Here is a 13416-nt window from a genome sequence, read left to right on the forward strand (position 1 = left end):
CCTCACGGTGGTCAAATATCTGATGGCTTTGTGGCTTTTCCTCTACCCCGTGAAAATAACCGTGACATGTTCGAGTTCTCCTTGGGTGCTGCGGGATGCGTGCCTGGGCTGGGCTGCCAGCGGATGGCCCGTCACCAAACTAAAGTTCCTTCTTTCTTTTCCAGGTGTGTGAGAAAGAGAAACTGCTCTCCGAAAGGAACCAGCTGAAAGCAAGCATGGGAGAATTGCTAGACAACTTCTCGTGTCTTTCCCAGGAGGTGTGCAGAGACATGCAGAGCCCGGAACAGATCCAAGCCCTCCACCGATACTGCCCCGTTCTCAGGCCCATGGATCTGCAGACAGCCCCCACCATCAGCCCCTCCCCGGCCGGCGTGGAGCAGAGCCTGGTGCCGTCGCAGTGCGTCGGGGAGAGCATGCAGTGCTGCTCGGAGCAAGGCTCGGTGCAGCTGGGAGCTCCCTGGCTGCCCAACAACGTCTCGGAGAATTGCTCGGCCGGCGGCGGGGGGTTGGATGGAGCTGAGCCAGGTACTTACCCCGAGAGAGAGCTTCCGCGAGAGCAGAGTAGCCAAACGGTCACGGTAGACTTCTGTCAGGAAATGACTGATAAATGTACAACAGATGAACAGCCTAGGAAAGATTACACCTAGTGACTTGTAACCTTAACGTTACACCTGGTCAGGTGTTCTTCAGTCAGCCGGTGGCAGTGTTCATTTGTTGTCTAGAAGAACGTATTTGGTGCACACTACAGTGGTCTTAGCAGCAATACTGTTTTTAAGTATTCCCTCCTCTCTACAAGCAGGAGTTATCTTCACAATGGTGCTATCCCTTGCTCAGGCAGGGAACTAAACAGTGGCAACACTGTCTGTTTTTGTATGTTGATTTCAATCTTAACAGGGATGGACATAACACCTCTGAGGACCCAACCGCAGCTTTTTTCTCAGTGGCCCATGTCACAAAACCCTAACTCAGGAATTTCCTCTGAATGTTCAATTTTTCATTGAAGACAGCTTCTTTACACATCAAAGTTTTATAGCTAAACTGTACATATTATATATAATATATATAAAATATATATATCCATATGCAAAAGTCCCTGCATGCCTCAATTTTTCTCATCCTACAAACTGGAAGCTTTCATTTACATTGTATAAACAAGTTCCAACATTCCTTTTTGTCTTCGATGCTAGAACTAGTTTGGTAACTTGTTACACGATTTTTTTTTTCTCGGTTCTCAGTTCAGCAATATCATTCAATTTGTACTTATTTATAAAATTTTAATGTTGGAAGCTTATTTGAGATTTTATTATAGACAATTTTTTTGGCACAGCCATTTCGTGCCACTTGAGCAATGTGGATTTATTTTATTTTCTTGCAGATACTGTACAGTAATGGTCAACTTTGCCACTTGCACTGAGTTTCTGGTCAAACCTCTTTTCATAAATGAAGTCGTGACTTCAGTATAACTTGAGTATATGGTTTTCTTTGCTTTATGGCTTAAAGAAAATAGAAAAGTTTTAGCTAATAGACAAACACTCAGGAGCTCATTACGTAGTAAAAAACGGTCTTGCCAAATACTGAATTCACTATACAATTTGTAAAGAGAATCTGCTTGAATTATTTTTATATTCAGACTTCTTTCTGTTTCACAAACCAAGCTTAAGTGCTGTTAATGATGCTTTTGGATTCTTATAGGGTAAAGTATATTTCACTCTTTAGAGAAAAACGTATTTGACAACTGGATCTGTTCATCATACGTTCCACGAAGTAAAGTAAACGGAGATCACATCAATACACTTCGGGGGGCTTCTTTTCCAGCCCCGGTCTGCATCCTTTACTCATGGAAGCAACTGCTGCTCCGAGTAGTCCCTGTAGCCTCACCTCAGCTTTCCTCAGACATTACCTGTTTTTTCCTTCGCCAGACCCGAGCTGCAGAGGTGGGTCTGGCGAAGTCCGAGATCCTGCCTGGGTAGGAAGAGATGCAGGATCAGACCCCTAACCGTTGACTTTGGTTTCCCTACAGAAGTCGAGTTAGCACTGTATCCTCTAAGAGCAAATCACACGTCTGTCGACACCCGCTCGGGTCGCTTACCCTTCCAGGTCTTGTGTTCCAGGATCCTCTCGTCCCGCAGCGTTGCCCTCAGCACAAACCGCAGCTAAAAGAGCCCGGTCTCAAAGGAGACTGCTCAGTGAATTGGCTTAGTTGTAACTGTATTGGATTTGTATCTGAAGCGATGTTGACTCGTGTTATGACTGTGTGAGACAGCAGCTTTCCGAGCATAACAGCTGTATGTACAGTGTAGACAGAAGAACGTCCTCCTAATGCTTTTTTAATAATTATTATTACTCGAAGTGTACTGAGTTTTTCTTTTGTGGTTCTTTGCCCTGCGTGTGCCAGGTTGCGTGGCTTTCTCCTGGGCGACGACTGTCATGTGCTTTACTGGCTGATATTGTTTGTTCTTGCTGAAAAAATCGACCAGCTGTTCACACCTGTTCAAAAAAAAAAAAAAAGACGAAAAGAGTGGGGGGATAGCGGCTTCTCAGAAGCACTGGGCGATCATGTGGTCTTCTGCACTAACGTTTACACTCGAGGTGTGCGCTGGTGCTTTTTTTGAGGCACCCAGTAGATCAGCATCCTTACCTTGGAGGAGGAATCAGCTCCCTCCCTCCCCTTCTTCCATCTTCAGACTGTGCTCATGGACCGTCGCGCGCTTGCCACAAGGTCTTGCTTTTACCCTCTGCACCCACACTATTGTAGCCGAGCTACCGAGGAGGAAATGCATATAGCATGTGCCATGTTTGTTGAAAATACTTCTTTTCCCCGCATGTACAAAGAAAATCTAGTATATAATGTAGGAGAATATTTATGTTTAAGTATTAATCATTACTGTACAAAATCCTTACCTTTAGATGTTCAAAAGTATACGAATGCCATAAACTCCTAGTTCACACGGTTGAAAAAGGGGGAGGAGTCGTCCTTTCTTTTTACAAGAGCGTAAGCTAAAAAGATTTGAACCCCCCCCCCACCTCCTCCCGGCCACCTTTTGCAGGTAACTGAGTGAGAAGCTCTTGCGGGGGGATTGGGTTTTCCTTTGGATTCATTGACGTTGCAAAGCAGTTCTGTGCTTCGCAGAGAAGTTTTGTTTCTATGAGACCATGGTGAAAGCTAGAATTTTAAAACTAAATGTGAATCACATTATAGACTCATAGCTACTTGGGGGGGCTGGGGCGGAGGGAGGGGAGGGTCGACTGACACAGTATTTTAAAGATGTTTTTTCTGTTGCCTTTTTTTTTTTTTTTAATTTTTAAGTGACCTCCTATATATATCAATAGGTAGAATGTTTTATGAGCGTAAAACCAAGTTTTAACTTGCTTCCTGACATGAAGATTTACTCTACTAACAACTCATGTGCAACTGGTACTCTTGACCTCATTCCAACGGTTTATAAACCCACCCACACAACCCATTGCGCTGCAGCTCTTAGGTTTGACCTGGCTTCATACTGGTGCTGGGTCTCTTGATTTCCTCTACCTTGGGAACTGGTGTTTAAAACCACTGCTCAAATAAGTGTCTCTTCCTCAACCTTTTCTCTCCTCTCGCTCTCTTTCCCTCCCCCGTGAGCTTTTCTGGATGTTTGATTTCATTCTCGCCCATTAGAAGTGGCTGATTTTGTGTCATTGCTTCCTATATTTACATGTATCATGGTTTTTCAGTGGGTTGTTTTTTTTGGTGGTGGTGGTGGTTGTTTTTTGTTTCTATTTCGTTTTGAGTTTTTTTTTTGCTACTCTGAACCACGTGGCTCTCAAAACTGTTACCGGGCTAACTTTAAAGGAAGGCATTGGGAGAATTAGCTTCAGACCTGGACGTCAGGTAGCATCCCCAGCTGCTCTTGTCATGAGGTCAAAACAGCTGACCACAAGGACACTGTTAGAAAGAATTAAAAGAAAAGAAATAAAAAAATACTGACTGCAGTATTGATGAGTGTGAAGAGTTTGGCCAATGGTCACCGTGATCTTAAGTGGGAATCTCTTTGCATTTGTCAAAGAGGACACGTGCAGCACCTGTCCTGCCAGGCAGTGCTTGGGAAAGGTGTGACGAGCCCCCGTCTCCCTGCTGGGTGCTGCACAGCTCTTGTGGGCATGCGAGTCCCCGAAGCTTTGTCCAGGCTGTACCTAGTCCTCCTCTTCCTTTGCCATTGCTATCCTTGTATCGCCAGGAAACCTCATTTCATTTAGGCTCGTTATGCTTTGTCAGGTGAGTACTACACTATATAATGTGTTTGTTTCTCTGCGTTCTCTGGGGGTGCCTTGAACACAATTAAAGCTCATTGCAAGCTGATTCTGGAACAAAAAGGTAGTGCAAAAAAAAAAAATTAATTAAAAAAGAAAAAAAATAGAAACAGAGAGAGAGAAAACAAAACAGAAAACATGCAAAATGCAAAAGCAAAATGTTGGCTGTGTTATCAGGAGATCCCAGTATTTATATCACAAACTTCCTAACATATGATGACTCAGGCGTCAGAGTTTGATGCTGCAGTATAAAACTATTATTTTATATATTGTACAAGTAATTTATTAAATGTCTTTCTAAGGGTATATGCTGCTTTTAAGATGCACTATATTTTTGGATCTAATCCTTGTATTATTTTTTCCCAAGGAAGTAAAATGTGCTGCAAAGGCAAGCCACAGTGATTAGTATGCTAACTGCTACTTCTCTTTAAAAAGGAGAGTGGGAACTAGATAAGTAACTTTGCTAAATGGATTAACTGCTGCCAGAGAAATGATTAATGCTGATAGTGTGGTTGTTAATCTGGAGTTCAACACTTCGTCAAGTCTGTATTCTAAAGAGCGCTTAAATAGAAGTTAAAATGCCTAGATAGATAGTTAGGTTTTTTAATATGTATGTTTATGATTGCCTAAGGAAAGAAAAACAAATCTGCATGCTGGAATCACTATAATCTTGTAATAAAATAAAATCTGATCCACTAGGAGAAAGCATGATGAAGCACTGTACTGCCAGGCTCACTTGTGTCATGTAATCCACTACGGTGGTTGTTAAAGAGGAGAGGGATGGGTTTCCAGAGTAGACCTGTAGTGAATTTTGCAGTGAGACAAAGTGAACGTTTGCCAGGTTTACTCGAGCTCACGTGTTGTCCTCTGCCGTTACAACGAGGAGCACTGCTTTCACCTTTTTTTCTGATCCGAAATGCATTTGGAGGTGTCTTCGGGTGAATGTTGTGGCCCAAGTTTGCAGCGTTTTTAAAAGTCTACATTTTAGGTCTGTGTAGAGAAGGTTTAGCTTCGGTGTGAGCAGCGGAGCTGATGGCCTTGCATGCAGAGGGATCTGCTAAGTACGGGGTGGCTCATTTTTGTTGGAAGTGAGGTGAAACTAAAACCATTTCCGCAAAGAACTTGTGCTCTCTTTCCTGCTAGAAATTTCCTCAACGGGAGCTTTTACTTCATTTCAGTTTTGTCTCTGCCAACACAGTCCAAGTTAATTTTATATACCTATCTATAATACATGTATGTATGTATACATACATCTATAATTCTAGTCAGTGTGTGTTTGTGTATTTTCCTGTTTATAATACCTATGTGTATATTTATAATACTCCTTGGAGTATTTCATGACTCAGGCATCAGATCTGATGCTGCAGAATCCAATATATGTGTATATGCATATGTTCAAATACTGTGTGTATATTTAAAAGATCTATTGTTGGTGGTCTGTAGAATAATTATTCTCCTTACTCTCAAAATTTTAATGGCATTACTTGCAAGGACTAAGTGTATAGTATTTTCCTACACTCCACCAGGATAGGTGTTATTTATATCAAAGTCAAATACTGATATGCATTTTAAGGTGTTACACATACAACGTTGCCATTTTTGCAAATAAAACCACTTTTTGGCAGGAAGGAATCCTAAGAATACCTTTTTGTAAGGGAATTACCCCAGACAAACGACTGCTGAAAACCCAGTTAGATGACTCCTGTTCTCATATGAATTGTACTTGCTGTGGGACGAGCCCTTTACGGAGGCGAAACGACGCGCGCGGTGCCGCCCTTGTCCCGTTCGGCTCATTGAGGGCCCGCGGAGAGAACCTAGCATCCCAAAACAGAAATGGCAGCTGGCAGCGTTTGCTCTCACTGACTGCTTAGAAGCAGAGGTGGTCCCAGGCTACGGACCCGAACGGCCCCTGGGACTGGGGTGGCTGTCAGGGCTCGGCCCCGTAGCCAGAGGAACTGCAGCCTCCAGGGCGCGATCGCACGGGACCGAGCTGCCTCGTGTTTGCGGTATGGCTGAGAGAAGCGTGCGTGCTCTAGATCCTGTTCCCACTACTACTTGTGCTCTGACCCAAGCTATCTGGATCCCGCAGGCTGGCAGGAATTATACTAAACACTTTGGTGATATTTGATGCGTGTTTGTTTACCATTGATTTCAAGCATCGCCTTTGATTTCAAGGGTGGGGATGCCCTAAGAGTTTGTTCCAGAACCAGTTGGTTACAAGTGCACCTCTTATATATGCCTTACAAACTTCAGAGGCCATATTCAAAACAGGGTTTTATCAGTGTATGCAAGGGGGTGCAACCCCTCTTCTCTTCCTCCCCAGGTCAAACAGTATGGACAGTTTTCACACATATCTACCTGTATAACCCTCTGTACCTCTCATAACTGGTCAATGACTGTAACAGGTTACATCAGGTGTTTTTTCTACATACTTTTTACACAAATTCTATGCGATTAATGTAACTTAATTCAATGCATCATTTTATTGTACTAGTTCTTAAGCTTGTCTTTATTTTTTTTCTAGGTGACTGTGGTTTCTTGTGATTTTTATTGTATAAATAAATGAGGTGGCTGTTGATGCTTACTCTCTGTTACTAAGAATTTTTACCTTTTTGGAAGAAAGCATTGCTATGAACTAATGAATTTAAAATGTCATTTACTCATTGTAAATACAGTATTGTGCAAAAAACAAAAATGAAAAAAAAAAAAAAACACCCGACTCTCTTCATTCATTTGAATTGCTAGTGTTAACTGAATTTTGTCTAGACACCATTTCTGTTGATGAAATAAAGACATATCATTATGTATTGTAAATCGACTTCTCTCGACTCCGAACTTGATGTCTCAGGCCGTGGCAGGCGCGGGGCCGTAGCTGGGGCACGGGACGGGAGGGAGATGGGCAGGGCAGGGCAGGGCAGGGCAGATGCTGCCTGGTGAAGCTCTGGCCTGATGACGAGCCCTCTGCTCGCGCGGTCCCATTCCTAATTCATTAGTCGGCTTTGATCCGGGGATCCGGTTATCTTTGATCTGCTGCAGGAGCAGCCGAGGGTATTTCGTTGCAGAGATGAAATAAGTTGGTTTGGAAGATCAAATGCGCTGTATCTGTACCCATTCCCCCAGTGCTTGACTTTAGGCAGTTCTGCTAAGTCTTTGTTTTGGTCTTGTAAAGCATCAACGAACCGAGATGTTGGGAGGCAAGGGGAGAGGTTGGGGTTTGTTTCCCTTTTACAGAAAACCCGAGAGACATTGAAAGATATTTCTGTATAAACAACAACCAAAAAGCTGAAAATTTTTTGTGTGTAACCCAAATGTCTCTTTCTGAAGCAGGAACTTGTGCCATTGACCACTAACCTCCCTCAAACTGCAAAAAAAAAAAAAGGGGGGGTGGGCAGGCTGCCAGAAGGAGCCAGGTGTCCAGCCACCCAATGGGGAACACGGGCACGAGGTTGGGTGCCCTGGGCCAGCTGTGTCCTGTCAGCTGTGTCCTCCTCCGCCGGCAGCAATCGGTGCTGCCCCTGGATTTTCAACCTGAAAATCCTCACAGAGGAAGAGCAGAAATACCACTTTCCAGCATTTCCCAGATCTTCCTGTTGAGCACACACGAAGGAAGCTTCCCACCCATTCAGACCTGTGACGATGCAGAGCCCACTGCATCTCCTCACGGCCCGGCAGTAGAGCATGTTCTGTAGCAGAAGCACTTCTCCACCCCTGACCGGTCATTCCTGACACGAAATGGCTACCATCCTAGGCATTTCCCTTTTTTTTTTGCTTTAACACATTAAATAAATGCAGAGGCAAAGTGTCAGTGAGGCTGTAGTGACTTAAATGCAAGTCATGCACACTGGAACAAAGACGCTGCAATCTCAAGCAATCTTTATGCTTCAGTCCTTTTTTTTTTCATTTTTTTCATATTTTTTTCTCCTACTGTTCCACTTCTCTAAGAGTTGTCAAGTCAAAGAGAACTTTTATGATTAAGGAAGCTGGCAGAGCAAACAAGCTTGTTCTTGCTGTCGAAGTGACTTGAGGGAAACACAAGCTGTGAGAAACCTGACAAATTAAAGTGGCCAAGAGCGAGCAGCCAGAAACAGGCTCATGGCTAGCAGTAGCTAGCACTCTCCTTGCTGGATACACAGCTCGAAGGGCTGCTGTCCTGGGCTGCTTACAACCCAGAAATCCAACCTCCCAGAGCACATCTATCTCGGCAAACTCAAGGTGAGATTTTTTGGGTGTTGCTTGTCTTTCAATTAATCTGCATGAACGGATGAGACGGTAAGATCTTTGTGATCCTGAGCTGATGCCTTGCAGTTCTTCCTGAAGAGCAAACTGAAGAAAAGCACAGACGTTTTGCACTGAAAATTAATTGCCCGGCTTTACTTAGTTTCAATTTTGAAGCCAGAAGTACAAAGAGGCGACATGAGCACAGAAAGTCTCTAGCAGAGCTTGAGGATTACATTAGCACGGGCAGACGAGCAGCAGAATATTCTTCAGCTGGGGTTTTCTCTGTTAAATTCTCTGCCCCTTCAGACTCCTTGTGTGTTTGATCCATCTTTTATTCATTGGCTGCTGAAGCCTGGGGAGATAAAGGCCACGTAGCCTTCCAGGTTGCTTTAAAATCAAAATAAACCTTCCCTGCAGGTGTCTTGGGCTTTCCACTACCTCTCCGGTCTGTGTATCAGGCTGGTTGCTGATATGAACGCTACTCGCATGCACAACAAGTTGTACATCCCGAAATGCCCTCCCAAAGACACCGGGCTATTTCTGCCCTGACCAGCTCCAGCTCAGTGTATTTGAGAAAAATCGTGAGTTGTGGTGCAAGCTGCTCACCAACACCTGCAGTCAGCGTGCGCTGCTGCTGGAAGTGCCATAACATTGAGGAATAAAACAAGCGTTTGCTTTCTTACACTGTATTATGAATTTAGCATGATCAGGGAAGGAGGGAGAGGGAGACACCAGCAGCTAATCGGCTTTTTATCTTTCTGCTGAAGGTGGTTTGTGCTCAGTCCCCCGGTTTATCTCTTGTCCTCAGAACGCCATTACTTTTTCATGATAGATGATAGTTCTAGGAGCATGCTCTGAAAGATAACGAGAGAGAGAAAGCATGAAGCTGAACTGGCTTCAAGGGGAGAAAGAAATGTTATCATAGCGATTAACCCAGACTCCACCACGTGCACAGCTGCAAAGGTGGGAAGCTGACAGCACACTTACCTTGGCTTTGTTCAGTGCTAAGGGGAGGCTGAAGGGAGGGGAAGCACCTTGCTTTTAAACCAAATAAATTAATCCCTGAAATAATTTGCTTGAAATCGGTGACCGCCATGCTACAGCCCTTGCTTTACATGTTAAGGGTCTTGTACATCTTTCAGTTGCCTTAAAACCATACAAAGATGGGCTCAGGCGAGCTCCCCTTTCAGAAACCCAGCCTGCTTGGTGCTGCACACATCCTCAGAGAGGTTCCTTATTTGCCCACCACTGCCGATCCCCAAGGTTTGGCATTTTCCTAATTTCTGTGTTGGTGAACGGGTACCTGTAGGTGATTCAGTAGGTTTCACAGGATTACTGGCAGTCACCTTCATGAATTTTTCCTGAGTGCACCAGGACAAAATGTAACATGTAGAACTACTGTGGAGTATTTTTTAAGAGGTATTTGAGTAGGAAAGCTGTACAAAGGCCGCATCAGGTGCTAGCAGGCGAATACCTGCAAGGCATCTCGAGTACCCTAGTGGGACAACGCAGGGCTTTACCCATGCCTTGTTCCACCTGTAGGTTTTCTGGTGGGGCTCAGCTGTCAGAATAACTCTTCTGTGGCTATCAGACTTGTTATTTCGATGCACACTGACTCTTACCAAACTGTTCCCAGCCCCAGGAGCGAGAGCAGAGCGGGTGGGCAGCTAGTTAAACGAGTGGGTATTTATTCCTCAAGTGTCGTTGAAAGGCTGAGTAAACATGCCTGGTTCTGGAGAAGACGGCAGGCATTCAGGCTGAATAGCAGCTCTCTCTTTCACAGCCTTCTCGCTGCTGACAGTTTTCCCACTGGGTAAAAGGCTCAAAGCTGAACGGAGAATTGAGAAGCGGCAAAAAATCTGAACAGCACAGAGGGATGAAAAAGCAGCGTAGTGAAGGAAACCAGACCCAGTGAATAGCAAAATTTCCCCAGCTTCAGCAGAACCAGCATTTCAGCCCCAGAGACTTTTCTGCGAATGAATAAAATCAGCAGCCCTATCTGAATCTGCTTCTGTGAGCTGAGAGCATCAGCTTTATCAGCCGCTTGCTTAATTATCAGCTTTATCCCCCTCGTTCACCATGAGGAGGGGGGCCCTACTTTTAAAGTCATGTTGATTTCTTTGGAGCCAAGGACAGAGACATGAAGAAATGACACTGAAAGCACAGGACTCTACAGAGGAAAGGGTCTTAGCCCAAGAACACAACAGGACTGGTAGATATGTCATGTGTCCACACCTCCTTGGGATATCCTTGGGTGCTCTAGCAGGAGGACTGTTACTCTTTCCCAGTAGTTCCCTCAATGCAGATTTAGCTTGGGGTGCGAATGTGATGATTCAGATCCAAGTCTTCTGGAAGACTGTGCCCTTGTGGCAAGAGTTAGTAGTTTAAGGTCATTGTGTCCAATCTCAGTCAACCAAATCAAAACTCATGGGTTTCAGAGCACACCTTAGGATTTGTTAGAAAACTGTTATATGCAGGCCAAAGAAAAGATGATGCTGGACAGACATATTGCTGGGCAGGCAATAATTTTTAGTGAAGCGCTCCAACAACAAAAAGCCTAAATGCTCTGTAATTCCTGCCCTCGTTTCGGGGGAGCAAGGATTCTATCTCTAGCAGCTCTACACTGACCTTTGTCTGCCTCAGGCTGTGCTTTTTATTAGACTTTAACTGTATCATGCGGGGGCTTGATCTTGCAAAGTTGCTGTTTTTTCTTTCCTCATGATGCAAAATCCTACGAATACCAACATAGCTCCCACATGCCCTTGTGCATCTCACTCCCAGCTGTCACTTGTGAGGGTATTTGTACCAAATTCAGCACGGCCCTTTTCCCTGAACTGGGTGTGCCGAGACATTTGAGGCCCCTTTGCCCAAGGGAGACAAGGCTTGGGCCATGCAGAAGGTGCCCCTTGGTTCCATGGCTGTATCCTCCCTGGAATAAAAAAGTTAAAACAGAGCTGGAGATGCAAAACTGAGGGCAGAGCTATGTGTGTACCTGCTGCATATCTTGTTCTGGTGGTCCGTCCTCTGAACATTTTGGATCTGAAGTCTGACCAGAAATGGTTAAAGGAAAAATATTTTTTTTTTCCAATGGATCAAACTCTTGAGAATCCGTCAGCCTAATGACATTTCCAAGACTTGTGCTTCTCTCATTTTTTGCTTCCCAATTTGAATAATGGACAACCTTTGACAGTGCAATGAGCGAGAATCTGAATAGAGCATGATGAGCGATCGCTCTGGCTGTAAAACTAATCAGCTGTAAAGGAAATATTTTCCAACTTTTATGCCATAGTTGGGCGTGAAGCACAGAAATGGCTCTTTGCCTCCGCCAGTTCTGAAGAGGGGAGTTTTGAATAGCCTTAAGTGTCTGCGTTGTGGCCAAACAGTGGTTAGTCTGAATCCTACCAGGGGAAAGGCATTTCTTTTATACGTATATAGCTGGTTTGATTTCATTTCAAGTCTGAAAAGTTGAGGACTCTTCCTGCCAAACATACATTTCGTGTTCAATTTCCTATCCAGCCCTATATTCTTGCAGGTTTGCAGTGGAGGACTGAATGCATTTCCCTTAAAGTAACCTTTCCTCTGAAGAGGAAGTCCCAAGTGGAATTTCCTTGTTCTCTTTGTACAGGTTTTATTGCCCAGGTGCAACACCTCTGTGCTGCACCAGCATACACATGTATTGAAATTAGTGTCATTAAACACCTCAGAAAGACTGGTAGCAGAGTGCACTAGCCACAGCAGTGACTGAATGATATACAGAAGTGCCTTTACTTCCGAATATCTTGAGTCACTTTTAAAAATGCTAGTACCAGTCCCATGTGTAATGATCCACAAAGGCGGCATGCCAGAAAAGCGTTCCTTTCAGGAATAACGGCACTGCTTTGCAAACTGAGGATATTTCTCGGCAAGCTCTCACCTGCAAGATAGCTTCATTGTCGTTAAACATTAACAGCTGCCAAGTACCTTCTAGGACTTCTCAACAGGTGCCTTGCTCAGTACCTCCTGCACTCAGCCTTTTTAAATAGCCTTCTCGTCTGGGTATCAAAACACAGCAGATGGGCAACAGACTGGGCTCTCGGCCACCTCCCCAAATTCGAAAAAGCAAAGTGGAAAGTAATTAAATAGCACCAAAGTGGCGATTTAACATGGTTTATGCTCACTATTTATATACTGTAGAAATTATAGCTCCATGAAAAATGGAGCTCACAGGCAGTTTGGTGGGGAACAATGTGTGAGAGCATTTTCTGCTTCTCACCGCAGAAGATTTTGGGGTTTTGTGTGTTTGTTATGCTTCAAATTTAATAAAAGCATGCATTTTTAGGAAGAGAGAGGAAAAATTAAGCAGAACTGACAACTTTGAGTATTGTGTGAAGCAATCTTCTGTTTCTTACATGCTCTGTCAAAAGATATTTAAGGGCTTGCTCCTGCAAGAATTTGTAAAGAAGTTGGGGGGGGTTGTTCTCAGGGGATAAATCCCGTGATCCAGGCAGTCAGAAGTCAAATTCATTTAAAAAAATAAAAATAAAATAAAAATCTACTTGGTGCTTGAAGGCAAGCACAAGACCTTATTAACACTGAGTGTAAGCAAGTTTGGACCAGCCAAAGAACAGGAACAGCTTCTCAGAATGCTTTTCTGTAGCTGTTGGTGGTGAGATCATGATAATTTGGTGTTTTATATGCAGAGGCTTTGGTTTCCCCTCTGGGCAGCTACCCTGGGGAGCCACCCGCTGGCCAGCCTGGGGAGCCACCCCTGGAGCCGAAAGAAGCCAACCCATCGGATGGTGGTGGCCTTCTGGCTGTTCGGGCGTCAAGAAGGCCGGAGCTGACTGAGGGACAGATGGCAGCCCTGGGGTGATGCGATGAGTGAAAAGGAGACACCTTTGGTGACTTGGAGACCCTCAGGGGTGCCCTGGT

General features: G+C 44.4%; 1 protein-coding gene across 3 annotated transcripts in view; it reads left to right on the top strand.

Annotated features, from left to right (window-relative positions):
- BACH2 (BTB domain and CNC homolog 2) overlaps nt 1-7105 on the top strand; it is a 146632-nt gene extending 139527 nt beyond the window's left edge. For all 3 annotated transcript variants that reach the window (XM_072036186.1, XM_038175951.2, XM_038175960.2), the window contains one exon: nt 165-7105. In XM_072036186.1, the coding sequence (XP_071892287.1) occupies nt 165-647 (483 nt within the window). In that variant the 3' untranslated portion in view covers nt 648-7105. The remainder of the gene's footprint in view (nt 1-164) is intronic.
- Nucleotides 7106-13416: the final 6311 nt, after the last annotated feature.

This window comes from Anas platyrhynchos, chromosome 3, assembly GCF_047663525.1.
Source record: "Anas platyrhynchos isolate ZD024472 breed Pekin duck chromosome 3, IASCAAS_PekinDuck_T2T, whole genome shotgun sequence".
NCBI lineage: Eukaryota > Metazoa > Chordata > Aves > Anseriformes > Anatidae > Anas > Anas platyrhynchos.